Source organism: Somniosus microcephalus, chromosome 7 (genome assembly GCF_052327205.1).
Source record: "Somniosus microcephalus isolate GS21.2 chromosome 7, FLI_Smic_1.0, whole genome shotgun sequence".
Taxonomy (NCBI): Eukaryota; Metazoa; Chordata; class Chondrichthyes; order Squaliformes; family Somniosidae; genus Somniosus; species Somniosus microcephalus.
Window position 1 is genome coordinate 10776299 of NC_140993.1, and position 23824 is coordinate 10800122.

The window sequence follows — 23824 nt, forward strand, 5'->3', positions numbered from 1 at the left end:
AATCCAATAGGGAATTCAGAGAGTGGGGAGAATGTGGAACTCGCTACCACAGGGAGTGGTTGAGACAAATAGTATAGATGCATTTAAGGGGAAGCTGGATAAACACATGAGGGAGAAGGGAATAGAGGGTTATGCTGATAGTTAGATAAGGAAGGATGGGAGGAGGCGTGAGTGGAGCACAAACACCAGCATAGACTGGTTGGGCTGAATGGCCTGTTTCTGTGCCGTATATTATATGCTTTTGTGTCCATAAATGAAGCATTTGTTGAATGTAACACCAGCTGTTACATGAGTGCTGCTCATCAACACTGGAGCCCATTTAATAAGGCAAGCACTGCATTGGCACCATTACTGATCAGTACAGCCGTGGATACTTAGGTTATCGCTGGCGGTGGGCATAGATAAGCACCTTTAGTATCCACCTCTATAGCTGGGGGGGGGAGCCTGCGATTGGTATCAGGATTATTTTGCTGCAGCCTTTTTGGGTCAGTGGTGGGGATTCATTGCCTGTGGATGGGGAGGCAGATGAGCTGATAAATCTGCTTTGAATTACTCTCTGATTTTATCTGCAGGAGAACAGTAAAGCAAAAGAAAAAACCTCAATCCCAATGGTCTCCTATTATCTGCTATTTTATTTTCAGTTTTTCTTATTTATTCCTTACGACAAGGAGGCATTTATTTGGAGAAGATTCTTGTGGCTATTTCGAATAACAAGAATTGAGGTCCTGCTGTACATGAGAAGCATGGAGTGACAAAAGGCCATTCAGTCCATCAAACATGCTTCATTTACAAACTATGTACAATCTACTCCATCTATTAGTCACTTGAGAGAAATTTCTAATTTCCACAGGTAGTCAAGACAAAATTCCTGCATCTCTATACATCTGCGCTAGTCAATGGTAGCTGGCTGCCTTCCACAAGCAACACCCTCACATTCACTTTAAAGCACTGCATCATGTTCTTCCTCAAAATGTTTCCAGCAAAAGTTCAGGTCTGAGGGTCTCCTCATAACCTGGAGCTTCAAATTCTAGGATCATGCTGATTAATCTTTGGACGCTCTCTAATGCATTTTGAAGCTGGAGTATGACATTTTGTACATAGCATTCCAAATGTGGCTGCACCTGCGCACCTTTAGAGTAACTGGTTTCGATTTTTACTCAAATGCTTTTTGCTACACCGTCATGAGTTTATGCTGATAAAACTCGTCATTAACTGGAAACTTTCAGCCGAAATGGTAAGTAATTGGACCCAAAGCCATTTATTTTTCCACTTTTGCTGATGTGCATTGCCTCAGGGTGTATTTACTCTGGATAGATAGGTTCTGGTCACTATTATCGAACTAGATAAACTAAGGTGGTCATTGAATGTGTACACAATTAGATTCGACAAATAAAAGGAATTCACATTTATTCCCTTTTAAAGGAGACACTTAATTTGGTGAAGAGACACTTAATTAGTTTCACCCCTTTAGAGATATTTGTCATCATATCCATTTGCCTATTTTAAAATTAGGACCACCTCGCTTTACGTTCCATCTCTGACTCTTCCCTTCCCTTCCTCGACTTCTCCATCTCCATCTCTGGGGATAGGTTATCGACCAATATTCACTACAAGCCCACTGACTCCCACAGCTACCTGGACTACACTTCCTCTCACCCCGCTTCCTGTAAGGACTCTATTCCATTCTCCCAGTTTCTCCGTCTCCGCCGTATCTGCTCCGACGATGCCACCTTCCACACCAGTGCTTCAGACATGTCTTCCTTTTTCCGCAACCGAGGATTCCCCTCGACCGTGTCAGTTCTATCTCCCGCACTTCTGCCCTCACTCCTGGAACCACGATAGGGTTCCCCTTGTCCTCACATGGGAGTACGATATTGTTGCTATCACGGAGACATGGTTGAGGGAGGGTCAGGACTGGCAGCTCAATATTCCGGGGTATAGAATCTTCAGGCGAGACAGAGGGGGGTGTAAAAGGGGAGGGGGTGTTGCAATATTAATTAAGGAATCAATTACTGCTGTAAGGAGGGATGATATATTAGCAGGTTCCTCTAATGAGGCCATATGGGTAGAACTTAAAAACAAAAAGGGGGCAAGCACTTTGCTGGGAGTGTACTATAGGCCCCCAAACAGTCAGGGGGAGATAGAGGAACAGATATGTAAGCAAATCTCAGAGAAGTGCGAAAATAATAGGGTAATAATAGTGGGGGATTTCAACTTCCCCAATATTAATTGGGATAGTCAGAGTGTGAAAGGCTTAGAGGGTGCAGAATTCTTAAAGTGCATCCAGGAGAGCTTTTTGAGCCAACATGTAGAAAGTCCTACAAGAGAGGGGGCGGTACTGGACCTAATTCTAGGGAATGTAGCCGGGCAAGTGGTGGAAGTGTCAGTAGGAGAGCATTTTGGCGACAGTGACCATAATTCGGTGAGATTTAAGGTGGTCATGGAAAAAGACAAAGACGGCCTGGAAATAAGGGTTCTAAATTGGGGAAAGGCCGATTTTAATATGATAAGGCAGGTTCTGGCCAAAGTGGACTGGGAGCAGCTACTTATAGGAAAATCCACATCAAAGCAGTGGGAGACTTTCAGAAGGGAAATAGAGAGAGTACAACGCCAACATGTTCCTGTAAAGGTCAAGGGTGGGACCAACAAGCAAAGGGAACCTTGGATGACAAGGGATATACAAAAATGCATTAGGAAAAAAAGGTTTTTTTTTGGCAGTTACAAAAGACTAAAGACGGAGGAAGCCCTAGAGGAGTATAAAAAGTGCAGGGGCATACTTAAAAAAGAAATTAGGAGGGCAAGGAGGGGCCATGAAATAACACTGGCGAGCAAAATAAAGGAAAATCCTAAGATGTTTTATAAGTATATTAAGGGCAAGAGGATAACCAGGGAAAGGGTAGGGCCCATTAGGGACCAAAGTGGCAATCTGTGTGTAGAGCCAGATGATGTAGGCGGGGTTTTAAATGAATTTTTTTGCATCTGTGTTCACTATGGAGAAAGACGATGTAGACATAGAAATCGGGCAAGGGGACTGTGACATACTTGAACATATTAGCATCGAGAGGGAGGAGGTACTAGCGGTTTTAGCAGGCCAAAAAGTGGATAAATCCCCAGGCCCGGACGAGATGTATCCCAGGCTGTTGTGTGAGGCAAAGGAGGAGATTGCAGGGGCTCTGACACAAATTTTCAGAACCTCTCTGGCCACAGGGGATGTACCAGAGGACTGGAGAACAGCTAACGTAGTACCATTATTCAAGAAGGGTAGCAGGGATAAACCAGGGAATTACAGGCCAGTGAGCCTAACATCTGTGGTAGGGAAATTATTGGAAAAAATTCTGAGGGACAAAATTAGTCTCCACTTAGGAGAGGCAAGGATTAATCGGGGATAGTCAGCATGGCTTTGTCAAGGGTAAATCATGTCTGACCAATCTGATTGAATTTTTCGAGGGGGTGACTAGGTGTGTGGATGAGGGAAATGCTGTGGATGTGGTTTACATGGATTTCAGTAAAGCTTTTGACAAAGTCCCGCATAGGAGACTGGTCAAGAAGGTAAGAGCCCATGGGATCCAGGGTGCCTTGGCGCGTTGGATCCTAAACTGGCTGAGTGGCAGGAGGCAGAGGGTGATGGTCGAAGGTTGCTTTTGTGACTGGAAGCCTGTGTCCAGTGGGGTACCTCAGGGATCGGTGCTGGGACCCTTGCTGTTTGTGATCTACATAAATGATTTGGATGAGAATGTAAAAGGTATGATCAGTAAGTTTGCAGATGACACAAAAATTGGTGGGGTGGTAAATTGCGAGGAGGAAAGCCTCAGGCTACAGGACGATATAAACGGGTTGGTCAGATGGGCGGAAAAGTGGCAAATGGAATTTAACCCTGAAAAGTGCGAGGTGATGCATTTTGGACGGACAAATAAGGCAAGGGAATACACAATGAGTGGTAGGACCCTAGGAAGTACAGAGGGTCAGAGGGACCTTGGTGTACATGTACATAGATCCCTGAAGGCAGCGGAACAGGTAGATAAGGTGGTTAAAAAGGCATATGGGATACTTGCCTTCATTAGCCGAGGCATAGAATATAAGAGCAGGGAGGTTATGATGGAGCTGTACAAAACGCTGGTGAGGCCACAGCTGGAGTACTGTGTGCAGTTCTGGTCGCCTCACTATAGGAAGGATGTGATTGCTTTGGAGAGGGTGCAGAGAAGATTCACCAGGATGTTACCTGGGATGGAGCGCCTCAGCTATGAAGAAAGACTAAACAGGCTGGGGTTGTTTTCCTTGGAGCAAAGAAGGCTGAGGGGGGACCTGATTGAGGTGTACAAAATGATGAGGGGCATAGGGTAGATAAAGAGGAACTTTTCCCCTTAGTAGGGGGGTCAATAACAAGGGGGCATAAATTCAAGGTAAGGGGCAGGAGGTTTAGAGGGGATTTGAGGAGGAACTTTTTCACCCAGAGGGTGGTTGGAATCTGGAACTCACTGCCTGAAAGGGTGGTAGAGGCAGGAACCCTCATAACATTCAAGAAGCATTTGGATGAGCACTTGAAATGCCATTGCATACAAGGCTATGGACCAAATGCTGGAAAATGGGATTAGACTGGACAGGGATTGATGGTCGGCGCAGACACGATGGGCCGAAGGGCCTCTTTCTGTGCTGTATAACTCTATGACCTTTCACCCCACCAGCCTCCAGATTCAACGGATCATCCTCCGGCATTTCCGCTACCTCCAAAGTGATCCCACCACCAAACGTATCTTCCCCTCCCCTCCCAGCATTCCGCAGGGACCGCTCCCTCCAAGACACCCTAGTCCACTCCTCTATCACCCCAAACAGCCCTTCCCCTTCGCCTGGCACCTTCCCGTGCAAGCGGAGGAGATGTAACACCTGCCCCTATACCTTCCCACTGTCCAGGGCCCCAAACACCCCTTCCAGGTGAAACAGCGATTTACTTGTACTTCTCGCAATCTAGTATACTGTATTCGCTGCTCACGATGCGGTCTCCTCTACATTGGGGAGACCAAACGCAAATTGGGTGACCACTTTGCAGAACACCTCCGTTCAGCCCGTAAGGGTGACCCCGAGCTTCCGGTTGCCTGTCATTTTAATTCACCGCTCCATTCCCATTCGGACCTCACCGTCCTTGGCCTCTTGTATTGTTCCACGGAAGCTCAACGTAAACTCGAGGAACAGCACCTCATCTTTCGATTAGGCACTCTGCAGCCTTCCGGACTCAATATCGAGTTCAACAATTTCAGATCATAACCTCGGCCCCTATTTCATTTTTTCTTGTAATTTTCCCACTCCTTTCCCCCCCCCCTTTCCTTTTGTTTCTCTCTCACACCTGGCAGCTATCTCTTGCCCTGCCAGTACACTTTACACCTAATCTCAGCCTATTACCATCGCGTCTAGCTTCGAATACCTTTTATTGTCTCTTTTTTTACTTCTTTTGTTTCTTTTATTCTTTTGTCCGATCGCAGCCCTGCCTCTGATCTATCTTTTCTTTCCAGTTTTGAGGAAGGGTTCGACCCGAAACGTCAACTCAAATTTCTGTCCACGGATGTTGCCTGACCTGCTGAGTTTTTCCAGCATTTTCTGTTGTTATTTCACATATTAAGCAACTAGTCAAGAATCTTACTTATTAGGTACTTTACTAATTGTCCAACTCTCATTTAGATTCATTTCCAATTTCATGTAGGTGCTTGATCACTAAAGGATACCCAGTGGTGTTCTGCTTCCTGCCCATAGCTTCTCATTCCTAATTGGGGATCCATAGTTGCTCATATATATTTGGTCAGCCCTTCTGTCCAACTCTAACCATTCCCTAAAATGTTCCCCAAATGGTTAGAGTTTGTCGGCAGATTTTCAATATCTACATCTGCTGTATCACCAACTTTATCTAGAATAATCTAACCTAGCTTTTTCAGTAAAACAACTGAATTGATCACTAAAGCAATCAAGCACCCAGTCTTCATTCCATCTTTCTTTTCAAGCCTCTCTAACTAATTGGGTGGGCTCCTTCACCAATTATAAACTAGCTACTGAACTTTTAAGAGTCTCTTTCCCCCTCCACCCACCACTGACTCTTAAACAAGCCATCTGAATAGAGAGCAATTAATTGATTTTGCATATTATACTCATTATTTGAAATAATCATGAAAAACTTCATTAAAATGCTAAGTGGGGCTGGGCGTCACAGTAAATTAGCACTGTCCCTTTCACATGTGGGATCTGGGTTTGAGTCTAGCACACTGATGGGATGGAGCTCTTCTTCATTGCTGCTAGCTGTATTGATCCTATGTGAAATTAATTTGGGTTGACAATGCTGGGGCAAAAGATTTCTTCCATGCACTGTTTATAAATAATTTATGATTTTGTCACAACGAACGTGTTTATATTATGCCTATAATCGTCCCCAACCAATTTCCTTTGTCATGGGCCTCCACTACCATTAGCGGATGGTTGGGATGGGAAGTGGAAATAATCACATTGCTGCAGTAAGGGATGCTGTTCTGAGATTGGAACTAAAGTACATTACTAGAACAGAGGACACTACGCTACAACTGGCTAAACTATACCCTGATTTAGGAGTGCCTGATGTGGACACCGAGTACCTGAAAGGGGAAACTGTTCCATTGCCCCACTGATAATGAGTACTAAAAGTTAAGGAAATTAATGTAGCAACTGGTGGGTGGGGGGGATGGAAGTACATTTATAGCAACAAAATACTGCTTCCGGTGGCAGGAGGGTCAGCAACCAGCGGACACATAGGGGTCGATTTTCAGTGTGCTGTGAGGTGGGCTTTTAGGCGTGCGGGGGGGCAAAACCCCCGAATTTGGGGGTCCCGACACCATCCCGCCCAAAACCCGCCTCCATGTAAGTTTCAAAGGAGGCGGGTACCCGCCCCGCACTGGGACCCGCTGACCAGAGAAGGGATTAGTGCCAATTAGCTGCCTGTTAACAGGCAGTTTTTAGCCTAATCCCTATTTTGAAGGGTGTCGTGTGGGATTCCCGACGGCTCCAAACCACGCCAAGTTAGAGGAGTCGGGCCGTCGGGTTGAAGGACTTGGAGGGGTCGAGAAGTTGGTGTTCAGGTGAGTGATGGGTGCATGAGTGCAAAGGTAAGTGTGTTTGGTGTGTGTAAAGAAGTTTAAATTACCTGTACTTACCTTTACAGCCTTCCTTCCTCTAGGCTTCGGGAGTCCATCATCTAACCGGCACAGAAAGCAGAATGGCCGCGAGCTGTCAAAAGTGACAGCCTGCAGCTTTCAGTGCCGGCGTGATTTCTAACTGAGTCTGTGGAGAAGGACTCAGGTTAGAAGTAAGACTGTCAGTGTTTGACAGCTTCAAACAGCTGTGAAACACTGATATTTCATCTGTCAACACGTCTTGACAGATGAAATTTCAGTCTGTGACGTCACCTGTTGCCGGGTGGCCCTTAATTGGCCTGCTGAGCCCGCTGGGCGGACTCAACAAGGTCAATCAAGGGAAAATCGCGTGGATTGGCCGCATCTCGATGGAGGCGGGACTAAAACCTGAAAGTTGTAGTCCCGACTTCTGAATGAAAATCCAGCCCATACTAACTTTCAAAAGGGAATTGGATAAATACTTGAAAATTAAAAAAAATGCAAGGGCTACGGGGAAAGAGCAGGGGTGAGGGGGACTATTTAGACAGCTCTTTCAAAGAGCCAGCACAGGCACGGTGGGCTCCTTCTGTGCTGTATGATTCTAAGTGCAGCTCCAAGTCGTAACTATTTGGAATTTAATACATTTAAAAAAAAATCAGTCCACTATTTCCACTTGCGTACATGGTTACTCGCATCAGGATGAGTTTCCCCAATTTAAAAATTCCAAGTCATCAGTGAAAAACACATTTGGGCCCTAAATGCCCTGGAGAGGGCCTCAACCGGTGGAACAGAGTTAGACCTTCAGTTTACCAGTGCGAGTGTCAGCTCAGCTCAACATTTGAAAATTCTGCAACTTCTGGAACAATCGCTTACCAAATAAAGCATCAACTTTTGGGCCCAATAAAAGCAACCAGTCTATTGTTATAGCAAACAAATGCTAATGCCCAAGTCAGAGGCATTAAACGATTTTAGAAACAGTTATAACTCTCCTCACTCTGAAGGATTATTCAATAGGGCCCTCTCAAATAGGCTTCAAGGCAACATAGCAGAGCACTCTTCTAATTTCACAAACCTGTCCTGGTCTCACCAAGTTCTTGGACCTGTTCAGACCTGTGCATTAGAGAAAGTATTATGACCATATTCCATTCATTAATGAAATGATAGTGGCCGTGCTATCAAAAATTCACAATTGCTGGTGCTGCTCTATTCTACTTTTCAATGATTGTTATGACCTGTCTCCAATTAATTCCACACTCTTTCTGATCTGCATTTCCCAATGTAGGAGTTAATGAAGCTGTAAATGAAATACAGGATACGGAGTCTATACCTACCCCTTCCCAAAGTGAAAAATCAATAAGCCAACACTCCTCAGATTCAGAAAATGAGGGTTCTCCACCAGTGACTTACCACAATTACAGCCAAGTTCCAGAATCACTGCTGGATTTAGAGATGTTACATTCAGAAACCCAACAGGAATCACTTAAAGTCGTGACTGACATTCTTCAAAAGGTATATACCCGGCTCAGTGAACTAGAGTTCCAAGTGCAGGATCTGGTGAACCATCTTGGAGACCTGAGTACTACCGTAAACGAGATACATTCCGCAATGAACATCGGTAAATCAGGTGACTCATTTTGTTCAAATACTTTTGAACGGCATGAGAATTATTTTTGCAGTTCATTATGAAACATACTGCCGACGCAAAAAAAATTCAAATTCTCTGCAATAATAACGGTATTAGAGTAATGATACACTTAAGTAGATCAGGACGCAAAAAAAAATCAAATTCTCTGCAATAAAAATGGCTTTGCAATTGAATGATTCATTATTATTCAATTATGTTTATAAGTTTTATACTTGGCTGTACTTCCATCGATTCTAAAGAAAGAAACAGTGCTTAAAGGAGGATAGTGGCGGATGGGGAGTACTTTCAGTGCAAAATACAATAGTTATCTAATAATCTACTTTCCCCTCCTATGGAGGCCTGCCATTTCGAACTTGATGCACTATCAACAACACCAAAGACGAGTTGAACTTATACGAAGTAGGCTTTTATTGACTAAGAACTGGAGCATGCCTCTGCTAGTGGATCCATCTTAAGAGCTCCCGGGGGAAGGGTGGTGAGTCACCTTTATACCCGGGCTTAGGGGTGGAGCCAGGGGTGGAGACATGCCCGGACCTGTACAGAGTTAACAGTGGTTTACCACATTCACCCCTCGTTTAAAAGAGAGTCCGGCGGGGTGAAGTGTTTCAAAAGTTCGTATACGAAAGTCTCTCCGGGGGTCTTGTCTGCCGTAATGATCTTCGTGGTGCCGGTTGCGGCGGTTCTTTGCCCGCGGCCGCTTCTCGCGTGGGACGGAGCACTGGCGTGTCGTCCTCTCGGGGTAGGGATGGCACTGACATGTCGTCAGTTCGTGGTAGACACCCCGGTGGTGCGTCGTGGGTGGAGGTAGTGGATGGTGATCGATGGTGTTTCGGGTGGTACCTGAGGGTGCGAGGTCTCGAATTGAGACTGTGTCCTCCCGCCCGTCAGGATACGCCACGTAGGCGTACTGTGGGTTGGCGTGGAGGTGGTGAACCTTTTCGACCAGGGGGTCCGTCTTATGGCTCCTCACGTGTTTCCTGAGCAGGACGGGTCCCGGAGACGTCAGCCATGGCGGTAGTGATGTCCCCGAGGTGGATTTCCTGGGGAAGACGAACATCTTCTCGTGAGGGGTGGCGTTTGTGGCAGTACAGAGCAATGATCATATGGAGTGGAGCGCATCGGGGAGGACATCTTGCCAGCGGGAGATTGGGAGGCCCTTGGATTTTAGGGCGAGCATGGCGGTCTTCCACACCGTTGCGTTCTCCCTCTCTACCTGTCCGTTACCCTGGGGGTTGTAGCTGGTAGTCCTGCTCGTGGCTATGCCCTTCTCGAGCAGGTACTGGCGCAGCTCGTCGCTCATGAACGACGAGCCCCTGTCGCTGTGGATGTAATTGTGGAAGCCAAATATGGCGAACAGGTCGTTGAGGCACCTGATGACTGGCGCTGGTCATGTCCGGGCAGGGGATGGCGAAGGGGAAACGGGAGTACTCGTCAATAATATTGAGGAAGTACGTGTTGCGGTCAGAGGAGGGAAGGGGCCCCTTGAAATCGATGGTAAGACGTTCGAAGGAGCGGGTGGCTTTAATCAGGTGTGCCCTGTGTGGCCTATAAAAATGCGGTTTGCATTTGGCGCAGACCTGGCAGTTCCTGGTCATGGTCCTGACCTCCTCGATGGAGTAAGGCAGGTTGCGAGCTTTAATAAAATGGAAGAACCTGGTGACCCCCGGGTGGCAGAGATCATTGTGGAGGGTCCGTAGCCTATCGACTTGTGCGTTGGCACATGTCCCACGGGATAGGGCGTCTGGGGGCTCATTAAGTTTCCCGGGCCGGTATAAGATATCGTAGTTGTAGGTGGATAACTCGATCCTCCACCGCAATATCTTATCATTTTTGATTTTCCCCCTTTATCTGTTGTTGAACATAAATGCTACTGACCGTTGGTCAGTGAGCAGGGTGAAACGTTTACCGGCCAGGTAATGCCTCCAGTGCCGTACAGCCTCCACTATCGCCTGGGCCTCATTCTCGACTGAGGAGTGTCGAATTTCGGGGCCCTGGCGGGTCCGTGAAAAGAAGGCCATGGGTCTCCCCGCCTGGTTAAGGGTTGCGGCTAGGGCGAAGTCGGATGCATCGCTCTCCACTTGGAAAGGGATGGACTCATCCACTGCGTGCATTGTGGCCTTCGCAATGTCCTCTTTTATGAGGGTGAAGGCCGCACGGGCCTCTGCCGTCAGGGGGAAGGAGGTTGACTTGATGAGGGGCCGGGCTTTGTCCGCATAGTTGGGCACCCACTGGGCGTAGTAAGAGAAGAACCCTAGGCATCTCTTCAGGGCTTTTAGGCAGTGGGGGAGGGGGTAGTTCCAGGAGGGGGCGCATTCGGTCGGGGTCGGGGCCGATGACTCCGTTTTCCACCACGCAGCCAAGAATAACAAGGCGCGTGGTGCGGAACATACATTTTTCTCTGTTGTATGTCAGATTCAGCCGTTGGGCCGTATGGAGGAATTTTTCTAGGTTGGCGTCGTGGTCATGCCGGTCATGGCCGCAGATGGTGACGTTGTCTAGATAGGGGAAGGTGGCCTGCAGCGCGTTCTGGTCAACCATCCGGTCCATCTCCCTTTGGAAGACCGAGACCCCGTTGGTGACGCCGAAGGGGACTCGGAGGAAGTGGTAGAGGCGACCGTCGGCCTCGAAGGCCGTGTACTGGCGGTCCTCAGGCCTGATGGGGAGCTGGTGGTATGCCGACTTCAGATCAATCGTCGAGAATACCCGGTATTGTGCTATCTGGTTGACCATGTCAGATATGCGGGGAAGTGGGTATGCGTCTAATTGCGTGTATCGATTGATCGTCTGGCTGTAATCAATAACCAGGCGCTGTTTTTCGCCGGTCTTCACTACCACCACTTGGGCTCGCCATGGGCTGGTGCTGCCCTCGATAATCCCTTCCCTCAGGAGTCTTTCTACTTCTGATTTAATAAAGCTCCTATCCCTGGCACTGTACCGCCTGCTTTTAGTAGCAATTGGCTTGCAGTCTTTGGCGAGGTTAGCGAACAACAGGGGGGGGGGGGGGGTGTTTGACCTTCAGGGTGGACAGGCTGCATACTTTGTGCGGCGCCGTGTTTAAATTCTGCCGGCTGCAGACTGTAAGTGGGGGCAGGGGCCTGCCATATGCCATCGTGACGCTCTCCAGATGGCACTGGAAGTCTAATCCTAGCAGTACGGGAGCGCAGAGCTGTGGCAGGACGAGGAATTTAAAATCTCTGTACTCCACGCCGTTCACTGTCAGAGTCGCTACACAGTAGCCGCCGACGTCCGCCGTATGGGACTTTGAGGCCATAAAGACCTGGTGGCGTGTGGGCATAACCGATAGGGAGTAGCGTCGCACCGTGTCGGGGTGGATGAAGCTCTCTGTGCTTCCGCAGTCGAAAAGGCAATTTGTGGCATGGCCATTTACCTTTACGTTCATCATGGACCTGGCTAGTTGATGGGGCCTAGATTGGTCCAGGGTGATGGAGGCCATCGTCGAGGTCGGTGGGTCGCTGTAGTATTCGCCCGCGTCGGGGGCCTGGTCTTGAAATGGTGTCCAAGATGGCGGCTCCCCCGCGGCTGGTGGTGCCCAAAATGGCGGCCCGCACGTGGTTGGTGGGGTCCAAAATGGCGGCCTGCACGGTTCACACGCGGCGCTGCTGGAATTGGGGGTCGATTTCGCCCTGCACACTCTCACGTAGTGGCCTTTCTTGCCGCATTTGGAGCAGGTCGCGTCCTTTGCTGGGCATTGCTGTCTGGGGTGCTTGGCCTGGCCGCAGAAGTAGCATTTCTGGCCTTTGGTCATTGCAGCTGTAGTTGGGCTGCTGGCGGCTTGTGGCCTTACCGGGTCCCAAGATGGCTGCTCCCGTGACATCCACGTGGCCATCCGGTCAGGGGGGTAGGCGTCCATGTTCTGGAGGGCCACGTCTAACGAGTTAGCGAGGGCCACCGTCTTCTGCAGGTCGAGCCCCCTCTGTTCCAGCAGCCTCTGCCGAGTATAGTTGGACCTGATGCCGGCTACGTAGGCGTCTCGGATCAGGTCTTCCGTTCATTCCTTGGCCGTCACCGCTTTGCAATTACAGGCCCGGCCGAGGACTCTCAGTGCCAGTAAATATTCGGCGCCCGATTCCCCGGGGCGCTGTTTTTGGGTAGCCAGGAGGTGTCTGGCGTAGACCTCGTTAACAGGCCTCACGTATTGTTCCTTTAGCGTCGCGATGGCGGCCGCTTAAGTTGTGGCGTCTCGGATGATCGAGTAGACTCGGTGGCTCACCCGTGAGTTCAAGACAAGCCGTTTCGCGTCATCTGTAGTGACGGTAGTGCTGGAGGCCTCCAGGAAGGCTTCGAAACAGCTCAGCCAGTGTTCAAAGTTATTGGCTGCATCTGCTGCTTGAGGATCCAGGTCTAAACGTTCCGGCTTCAAGATTTGCTCCATGTCGAAAATTTAGTCAATAAAATTGATGCACTATCAACAACACCAAAGACTACGAGTTGAACTTATACGAAGTAGGCTTTTATTGACTAAGAACTGGAGCATGCCTCTGCTAGTGGATCCATCCTAAGAGCTCCCGGGGGAAGGGTGGTGAGTCACCTTTATACCCGGGCTTAGGGGTGGAGCCAGGGGCGGAGACATGCCCGAACCTGTACAGAGTTAACAGTGGTTTACCACAGAACTCCCCTTGCATTGTAAGGGGTAGTGTGAGTATTGGGATGGTAGAGCAGGGTTAGAATTGGGAAAGCAGTGGAGTGTTAGAGGCTGGGAAAGGGGGATGTTAGAGCATAGGTGAGAGGAGACCTGGAGGTGGAGTGGAGAGGCAGGGAGCAGAGAGCTGCAGAGGTAGCGGTAATACTGATACAACCAGTTTGATAAATTCACCCAAATTTTAAAAGTTTATTTTCTATACATTTGACCACCCCAGATTTTTCATAGAATCATAGAAATTTACAACACAGAAGGAGGCCATTCGGCCCATTGATTGCGCCGGCCGAAGAAAGAGCTATCCAGCCTAATCTAACTTTCCAGCTCTTGGTCCGTAGCCTTGTAGGTGGCAGCACTTCAAGTGCATAACTTCCATTTTGGGAGAGGCTGAGGTCTTTAAATTAAAATATTAACGAAGGTATCAACAGACAAAAAAAATTCACTGAATAAATTTAATCATTTTTCAAAAATTCATTTCAAGGGATGTTGGTGTCGCTGGCAAGGCTGGCATTTATTGCCCATCCCTAATTTCCCTTGTGGAGTTGATGAGCAATGTTCCCATTAATTTTTTTTTGGGTGTGCGGCCCATTCACAGTTTTGCGCATGTGCGAAATTTAACATCGAAAATGTCGGTCCTAGTGAGCCGCCATCTTGAACCGCTGCAGTCCGTGTGGTGAAGGCGCTCCCACAGTGCGGTCAGAGAGGGAGTTCCAGGATTGTGACCCAGCGGCGATGAAAGAACGGCCGATATATTTCCAAGTCAGGATGGTGTTAAACTTGGAGGGATACTTGGAGGTGGTGGTGTTTCCATGCACCTGCTGCCTTTGTCCTTCTCGATGGTAGAGGTCGCAGGTTTGGGAGGTGCTGTCGAAGCCTTGGTGAGTTGCTGCAGTGCATCTTGTAGATGGTGCACACTGCAGCCACTGTATGCCGGTAATGGAGGGAGTGAATGGGGTGCCAATCAAGCGGTCTGCTTTGTCTATTGTGAAAATATGTAACTTTTTTTATTTTTACTTTTCTTTGAACCCTTACTTTGGACATTAGAAGTTTTAGTTGCGGAGGAAAAAACAATGGACCAAACTTTTTATATAAAAGATTTTTCAAAATAATTTTGAGATTGGTGTGGTGAGCGAGGTGCACTGGATTCTTAAAAAAACTCATGCCCAAATTGATCAAGTGATCGTCCCCCTTTCTCTAGCGTTGCACCCGATCCAGTCGGTTCCCTGGCGGGCGAGTTAGGTTACAATTGACGCCATAGGTTGAAAAAGTGTTGACATTAGCTTGCTTAGAACCAAAATTCAAATCACATGTAGGGACCACCTGAGGAACAATGAAATACACCTTCAAGGCATCTAATAAATGAGGTCCATCATCTGATGTTCCACTAGTACTGCCATGCCTGCTGTGGGTGGGTAGTAATAATGGCAAGACAGATTTTCAGAATTTCAAAAAAGTCCCTTGTCCAGCAGCAAAATTACAAAAAGATCACTCCGAGGGGTTGACCTGATGACCGACAGCAGTGGATACTATTCCACGTCACGTCAGAAGCTTTTACTGCAGATTTTCACCTGGAAGCCAGCAGTTTGTAGCAATGGACCTTCTGCTTTTAAGGTTTAGGGCAGAACCAGCAGTTATACTGGCAGAGGTAATATAATCAACTGACTGCCGAGACTATTACACTGTGGTCTCTTGACCATGGCTGATGCCAAACCATGGATTCAGCCAATGTCTGACCAACATCGGGGGAGGTTGTCAGGCTCCATGATCCTGGCTCCAATCAATCTGATTGGGACCTGATATGGCTGGGAATGGTCCCGTGGGTTTTCCATGCTCAATTCTCCATACGACGCAAGCGTAGAAGAATGTTTCTGTACCGAGCTGAAGACTGGTAGCATCTCCAGAAGAATCAAGCTTCAATATCAAATGTTTGGCAGCAGAGGGAAGATTGAGTTTAGGAAGAATATTAGGTCTGGGTTGGCTAGGAGGCTTGTTCATTCTGAAATGACCAACTCTCGATTTTGTAAAGTTTGCAGCACTGGTCAAGCTAAATGGCTGAGGAATTAAGCAGCAGACCATAAATTGTCACTACTGAATATTTCATTCTCCCTCCCACTGTGGCACTTAAGTATTCAACAAAGACAATAGTTTTATATCTACACATTTTGTAAAGCCTTTATTTAGCAGTAATATAACATTTGATATTCTTGCATTAAATGACAAAACGGTGGTTAAAAATCTGACAGTGTTGCTCTTCCGTTACTTCTAAGATATGCACTATATACCTAGAAATATATGCTTCCTTTTAAGTTCAATCCAATACACACATCACCAGTGACAATTGGGAATAGCAGACATAAGAGATACAGAGAAGGATCCCAAGTCTGTCTGCATATTTTCCACTGTTGGAGCTTTGGAGGAATGAAGAGAGGAAGGTGCTCTAACTGGAAAATTAGACAGTAAAATATCAAATGTGCTGACAATCCAATCAAGAGTTTAACAGAATCCAACATTTCAAACGGCAATGCATCACAATTGTAAAATGTGATTTAAATGCATTTGATGAGATTTATGAGAAATTTATTTTAACATAATGAATCCATTATTTCACATTTAAAACTTATGTATATGAACAAATTGGGTGATGTGCAACATAGAACTACTCCCATTGTCAGTACCAACTGGTACTGAGATACGGGTCTCATACCTGGAGTACACCACAATTAATCTAATTTTACAACGGCCAGATGAATTGCAAACTTATTGAGTAGAATTCAGTATATTACAATGGGAGTGTTTTCCAGTTGATAAACTCTACAAGTACAAACTGATCACAATTTAATTTCAAACGTTGCAGCTTTAACATATTCAACCTTAGTTTTAAGATTTCTGGAACTTAAACTCAGGTACTGTACAAATAATTACAGAATTTTCTTTACACTTTTAGCCATACAGTTTTTCAAACTAAATTTCGAAACTCCTGAATCAAAGAAAAACCACTACATGACAAGTCAAATTCAACACAAACACGCATTAAATAGACAAAAAAAAACCCTGGAAATAAAGTGTTAAGATCACCAATGACTCGATAATAAGACAGAACATGTTGCACTAAGAGGTAAAGCACTCCTTTCATACACATTTCTAAAATAAGGACTTTTGTGCAGTTATAAAGTGAGATATTGAAACTGAACTGATGTTCTTAGAATACAAAATGCACCGAAATATATGCCAATTAATGGACACCTTTCGCAATTCCTACGAATCTAAATGGGGACAAATACTGTTTATAAAACAGTTTAGTTAGAGGTTGCTATTTTATAGACACAATCCTTACCTAGCATTATAATAGATCTAAACAAAATCAATATTCAGTCCCAACTATTAAAATACTGTAACATTGTGAGAAGTGATTGGGTTTTTCAGAAACAGATTCAAGTAAAGCTAGCATGATTGAGTAGAAATAGCTTAACTTAGTACCATACAATCAATGGTTTAAAGGAACTCGATGGGCCAGTTTTACTCCCACTTATTGCCTTACAAGAATCCTGCGCCAGAGGTGGGTTCAGAGTTCCATTCTTGGGCACTTACAGAATAGGTTTCAACAACTGTGCAACAGCCAAAGAAGAGAAAGACGTGTTTACCATCTCTCATACTAAGAGACTTCTATTGTACATACTTGGCAGTACTTAAAAAAAAAACTCTCAAAGAACATTCTTATTGGAAGAGACAGAAGTAAATTTGCATTGGTTGAGGCTGTACTGTTTAAAGTCATGAAATAATATATGCCCTGAAATTTGCTGTTAGCAGTCAGAGATGCTGGCTGACTTATTCTCCTATGTTGACTTAATAAATATCATTGCAGTGCGAGTAATTCCGATCCCAGTAGCCTCCAGAGTACAGCCAGTCTGATGCACCAATGTAGGGGTTGGGCCCTTGATGGAACCACCTGTTAACAAATCACAATAAAAAAACATGTCATCACTTACTGGCTGATGTTACTTGTGGAAGAGCAGTGCAGCTTGGGACTCGGACCATGTATTTCATGCGCCAAAACCATTTTGATTATTCAAATTCATGATACACTCAGCACTGTGCAATTCACGCACCTTTAATAGAGTGGCAGTTTTACGTTTATAAGTAATGATATTAGAAGAGAGTAGTATTAAAAGAATATACCCTAAAGCAGGAGTGTCCAACCTGTGGCTCATTGGCCAAACGTGACCCTTGAGCTCCTCTATCTGGCCAACCAAGTCCCTGCCATCTTTGACAGCTTGTATGCAAAGCAATTTTACTGGCAGAGGCCTAGATGATTAGAAAAGCCTGCTCCATGATTGGTGGATTTACACCAATTGGGGAGCAGTCTTTTTACACCAATCAGGAATCAGCTTTTACCAGCCCTCCAAATGCAGGAGAGGTGGACATGAGTGTGACTATTTTGTGTGTATGGGAATCTTACAAATGTGGGGGTCTTGCTTTGTGTGTATGTGAGGGTTTAACTGTTGCATATGGGCAGCCTTGCTTTTCATGTGCATAAATAGGCGGTCTCGCGCATTGTGTACACATGTGGGCGTTCTTGCGTTGCGTGCGTACACGTGGGCGGCCTCGCGCGTTTGTGCATACGTGGGTGGTCTCACGTAGTGTGTATATGTGGGCGGTCTCGCGTTTTGTGTGCGTGTATATGGGCGGTCTCGCGTCGTGTGTGTGTATATGGGCGGTCTCGCGTCGCGTGTGTGTATGGGCGGTCTCGCGTCGCGTGTGTGTATGGGCGGTCTCGCGTCGTGTGTGTATATGGGCGGTCTCGCGTCGTGTGTGTGTATATGGGCGACCTCGTGTTGTGTGTGTGTGTATATGGGCGGTCTCGCGTTGTGTGTATATGGGTGATATTAATGGGCCTCAATTTTTCTATAATCGTATGCAGCCCACTCATTGATTTGGACACGTTTATCTGGCCCCTGCTCCTAAAGGTTGGACATTCCTGTCCTGAGGGAATGCATATACACACCGAAATTTGTTAGAGGCTTACTATTTAAGTAACAGGAAATGCTGCATTCTTCAAGTATGTATTCATGTATTGCTATTTAACAAACAAAATGTTCGATGAAAGTAAAATTTATTTTGCAAAACCACATAATAAATCCATTACAATTTTGCCTTAAAGAATGCATCATGGAAGATTTAACACAGGACTCAGAGTCTAGGCATGCCAGTCAGACTTTCAAACCAGGGAAATGGGGCCACCACATACAATTAAGAGAGAATGCATCCAGTAAAGACAAAGATACTCACTGCCAACTTCAAGTGGTTATGTACCTTGCTGCAATGAAGTCACCACTTCACTAGAAGGCATCTAGTATTCTAACAGTTACAGCACTGGCTTCTCGGTCTGATTTGTGATAGTGTGAATTTCAGGGCTTTATAACTGCCCAAATCCAATTGCCACGGCTGCTGGTTCTCAATAGATCTGCCAGGTACACCACGTAATAAAAACACCCATCTCAGGAGGAGGAGGAGGATGGACTCTCTGTCACAGCTGGTGTTTTACGTCAGATACATTCTGGGCCATTACAGGCCCCATCAGCTCTGAAGTTAGCTTACTGCATTTGTTGTGCTACAGTACGGTTTCCTTTTTTTACCTTGCTGAATTTTTGAGAGAGAGGGGAAAGCATCACCACTATTTTACTACTACTTTGTGAGCAATTATATTTTGTTCCTTAAAAACTGTATTGACCCTGCAAAGTGCTCTTCAGTACCGTTTCGGACTGGTCCAAGTTGGGAGAACTGTCCCGCAGACTAATCAAGCAACAGCCTGACTCATACTGTCAGAATCATTGTCTTATCAACCAACGTCCCGGATTCCTCCAACACCATCCCTGGGTAGGTCCTGTCCCACCAGCAGGACAGACCCACCAGAGATTTGGGAACAGTGATACACAGTCAGGAGTTTAGGATGACAGAGTACTGTTGTCCTAAACACCACTTGAAGACAAAGCTTCGTCTTCAGAGTGAGGATACCCTCCATCGAGAGGTGTTGCACTACCACTATGCTAAGTGGGATAAACAGATCTAGCCGCTCAAAACTGGGAAATCTATGAGGTGCTGTGGGTCACCAGCAGCAACAGAATTGTATACCGCTACAATCTGTAACCTAATGGCTTGGACCTGGGAGTTCTCAACATTGACTCGAGACCCCATGAAGTCTCAAGGCAGACGAGTCCAATGAGACTTCCTGCTGATCACCTATCAGCACCCACCTCAACTGACGAATCAGTACTCTGTCATCCTAAACACCACTTGGAGGAAGTAGCAAAGAGGCACAATGTACTTTGGGTGGGGGACGTAAATGGCCACCACTGACCAAACTGGCTGAGTTCTGGAGGACACAACTTCCAGATTAGGCCTACACCAGGTAATGAGAGAACTAACACGAGGGAGCAACCTACTTGACCTCACCTACCTGGTGCAGGTAGCAATGGTAGGAGTGACCGCGATACAGTCTTTGTGAAGACAAAGCCTCGTCTTCAGAGTGAGGATACCCTCCATCGAGAAGTGTTGCACTACCACAATAAGTGGGATACACAAATCTAGCTGCTCAAAACTGGGAAATCTATGAGGTGTTGTGGGTCACCAGCAGCAACAGAATTGTACACCACTAAAATCTGTAGCCTAATGGCCAACACATCCCTCACTCCTCCATCACCAATCACCCAGGCCCGGTTCAATTGGGACTCTAGAAGGGTGTGCCAGGACCAGCATTGGGCATACCTTAGAATGAGGCACTAACCCAGTGAAGCTAAAACTCAAGGTTGCCTGTATGCTAAGAAAGAAAGAAAGAAAGAAAGAAAGACTATAGACAGAGCTAAACAGTGCCACAGCCGAAGTATCAGAGCAGATCTCTACAGCCTTACTACAGCAGGTTGAGAGTGATGGGACAATTAGGTAACTAATGGGAGGAAACAGTCCATGAACTTCCCCACCATCAACCATGGTGCAGTCCAGCACGAGTACAAGAGAGAAGTTTGAAATGTTTGCATACGCCTTCAGCCAAAAGTACTAAGTGGACAATCCCACTCAGCTCCTTTCCGGCAATATGGAAGATTGCTCAGATATGACCTATCCATAAAAGGCAGGACAAATCTAACCTAACTAAATTACTGCCCTATCAGCTCCCCCCAATCATTAGTAAAATGATGGAAGGAGTCATCAATGGTGCCATCAAGCAACATCTTCTCACCAAGAACCTGCGCACTGACATTCAGTTTGGGTTCCACCATAACCACTCAGCTCCAGATCTTGTCACAGCTTTGATCCAGTCATGGACGCAAGAGTTGAATGCCAGAGGAGAGGCGACAGTAGCTGCCCAGGACGTCAAGGCAGCATTTGACCAAGTATGGCACCATGGAGCCCTAGAAAACTGAGGCCAATGGAGATTAAGGGGAAAACACTCCGGTAGCTGGAGTTATACGCGCACACAAAAGGAAGGCAGCTGTAGATGCTGGGGACTATTCATCACAGCCACACGTCATTGCTGCAGGTGCTACACAAGGAAGTGTCCTTGACCGACCCAAACAGCACCATCATCGAGTCCGCCACCATCAACGTCCTCGGGGTCACTATTGACCAGACGCTTAACTGGACGAGCCACATCAACAGCACGGCTATAAGAGGACAAAGGCTGGGTATTCCGATGAATGATCCCACAAAGCCGCTCCACCATCTGCAAGGCTCAAGTCAGAGGCGTGATGGAATACTCACCACTTGCCTGGATGGGTGAAGCTGCAACAAAACCCAAGAAGCTCAACACCATCCAGAAAAGAGCAGTTCACTTGATTGCCACACTATCACTGGACTGAAAATCCACCCCCTCCGCGTGCGGCACATTGTGGCGGCAGTACGCATTACTTGCAAAATACACTACAACAACTCATGGAGCTTATTTTGACGGCACTGTCCCTGCAACCTCTAGCATTAAGAAACACAAGAGCAGCAAGATCATGGGAACGCCATTAGCTCCAAGTCATCCTGACCTGGACATATACAGCCTTGCCTTCATTGGGTTACAATCCTGGAATTCCTTACATACTACCACTGTGCGAGTACAATCAGCATAAAGAGCGCAATAGTGAAGGGGAAAACCCACCACCACCTTCTCACAGCAAACAGGCACAGTCAATCAAAATGTGGCTGTCATGTTGTACACATCCTGAGGGAGATTGTTTTTTAAATTGTGTAAAGTCCCCATCCCCGGGCACTAGTCGGCAACTTTTAAAAGTTTTTTCCATATCAAAATATATTTAATTTACTAAGAAACCTGACTAGTGTACATCGATGAAACTAGTAAACGATTCAGTAGGCTTTTTTTTAATAAAAGTAATTTTCAGTGATTTTAAATCATGATTACGTTCTATTACGCTGCCCAATTGCACTGGTTCATGGAAGATTTTAAGTTTGTGATTATGCAAATAGATTTTATTGGAAACTTAAACTGTGACCTAACCAGCACAATTTTGTGCGCATTTTCCCCGATTGCGCCCAAAACGGCAACTGTAGCCCACAGAACCTTGTTTAGATTACACTTAGAACTGTGCACAGTTCTGGTCTCCGTATTACAAAAGGCATCGGAGAAGGCGGAAAAAAGATTTACAGGGATGATGCCAGAACTGAGAGGTTATAACCATCAAGAAAGGCTGGCAAGAAAGAAACCATCTAGCAAAAAGACGGAGGTTATTTAATAGAGCTCATTAATATTATGAAGGGATTCAATAGGGTAGATGTAAAGATGATGTTTTTACTTGTGGGCGAGTCCAAAACGAGAGGCCATAAATATAAGGTAGTCACTAATAAATCCAATAGGGAATTCAGGAGAAACTTCTTTACCCAGAGAGTGACGAGAATGTGGAACTCGCTGCCACAGGAGTAGTTGAGGCAAATCGCATAGATGCATTTAAGGAGAAGCTGGATAAACACATGAGGGAGAAAGGAATAGAAGGATATGCTGATAGGGTGAGATGAAGAGGGGCGGGAGGAGGCTCGTATGGAGCATAAACACCAACACGGACCTGTGGGGTCGAATGGCCTGTTTCTGTGCTGTAAAATTCTATGTAAACAAGACAGTCTTGTAACTATGATCAGTACCTGTGAACTCCACTTCGTAAGTTGCAGGTTTTACATTTTTTAAGCCAAGAAACTGACAAATTGGCTGAGAAACATGATTGAGAGTCTTACCAAGATGACTCCATGAACTGTCACAATAATACCCAGTGACAGAACAAGGTTAGCTAAACCAGAGAATATTCTGAAATTTTAGATTACTTTAGGATAGGACATCGCTGCTGTAATTCTATTTTTTTTTTAGAATAAGACAAAATGGGGATAACATCAATGAACTTCTTTCACTGTTTTCAATCGGATATTGGCTTTGGTTTCCCTTTAAACAAGTGTGGCCATGGCATTTCACCAAACTGCACGTAGGTTTTGTTTTATAATGAAGTGCTCATTTCAAAAAGAAAGAAAGTTATTCCAAGCGTTTAAGACACACAGAGGCAGCAAACCAACAACAAAGTACAAACAACAAAGCCAAACCTGGGACCCTCTGCCAATTGGTTCCTTTGGGGGAAACAACAGAGAGAAGCACAGATTATTAAACAATATTTGACCAATAGTTAATTCTGCTCAACAGAAACAAAACACGACAAACTTTCCAATCGAGGGAAGCAGAAAAAAATCCACTTCCAACACTCGGTGTGTGTGTGAGAAAATTGAGTGCAGTGAAGCACTCAGAACTGAAGCCTAGCCAACTGATTACACACTTCAGTTCCAAATTCTAGGCCGCTCATCAGGTTAACATGACAGAGGGCACAGAGATATTAAAATTACACAGCATCTTCTAAAAGCATCTCAAATCTTTATGGTAAAGTACATTGTTAAAGCCCAACAGGGTGGTTTCCTGAACCAAGCCTCTTTGTTTGTAAATTCTTTGTACTCGTTAAAGTGACAGCAAGTTACTGCTGAGAAATGAACGCTTTTTTACTTTGGGAATCCGGTGCTGGCAAGCATTTAAAGATCAAGGCCGGGAGTTGCCATGGTTTCTTCAGCGCAATTTGCCCGAAATCGGTTCAGCACAAATCACGTTCAGCGCAAATCGAGTTTCCACCATCTTTTGTGCTAGTTTTAAAAACATCGCACTAGAAGCCAGCCCCGCCCACAAAACGGGCCACGCTCCCAGATCGAATGAATCACCTTTGGGAGTTTCCGCTAATTGCACTCGTTTGTGAGCCTTCGAGGAGGCTCTAAAGATTAAGCTGGTTCTTTTGGGCGCAAGGACACTCATCGGCATCTTTTAAAAGTTTTCGAATATAATTTTTTAAAATTTACTAAGAAACCAACTACAGGAAACTTTGGTTT

At 46.0% G+C, this 23824-nt stretch overlaps 1 protein-coding gene and 1 long non-coding RNA gene across 5 annotated transcripts in view; one reads left to right on the top strand and one right to left on the bottom strand.

The window, feature by feature from the left end:
• The window catches only part of LOC147114512 (uncharacterized), a 123187-nt gene that overhangs the window by 57857 nt on the left and 41506 nt on the right, over positions 1–23824 (top strand). The gene's annotated exons all lie outside the window — the stretch shown is intronic.
• osbpl1a (oxysterol binding protein-like 1A) overlaps positions 15569–23824 on the bottom strand; it is a 255127-nt gene continuing 246871 nt past the window's right edge. For 2 of the 4 annotated variants that reach the window (XM_085992229.1, XM_085992231.1), the window contains 2 exons: positions 23003–23026; positions 15569–17369 (listed from right to left, as the gene is read on the bottom strand). In XM_085992229.1, coding sequence (XP_085848355.1) covers positions 17267–17369; positions 23003–23026 — 127 coding nt within the window. In that variant the 3' untranslated portion in view covers positions 15569–17266. The remainder of the gene's footprint in view (positions 17370–23002; positions 23027–23824) is intronic. The other 2 variants (XM_085992230.1, XM_085992232.1) reach the window with 1 other exon arrangement.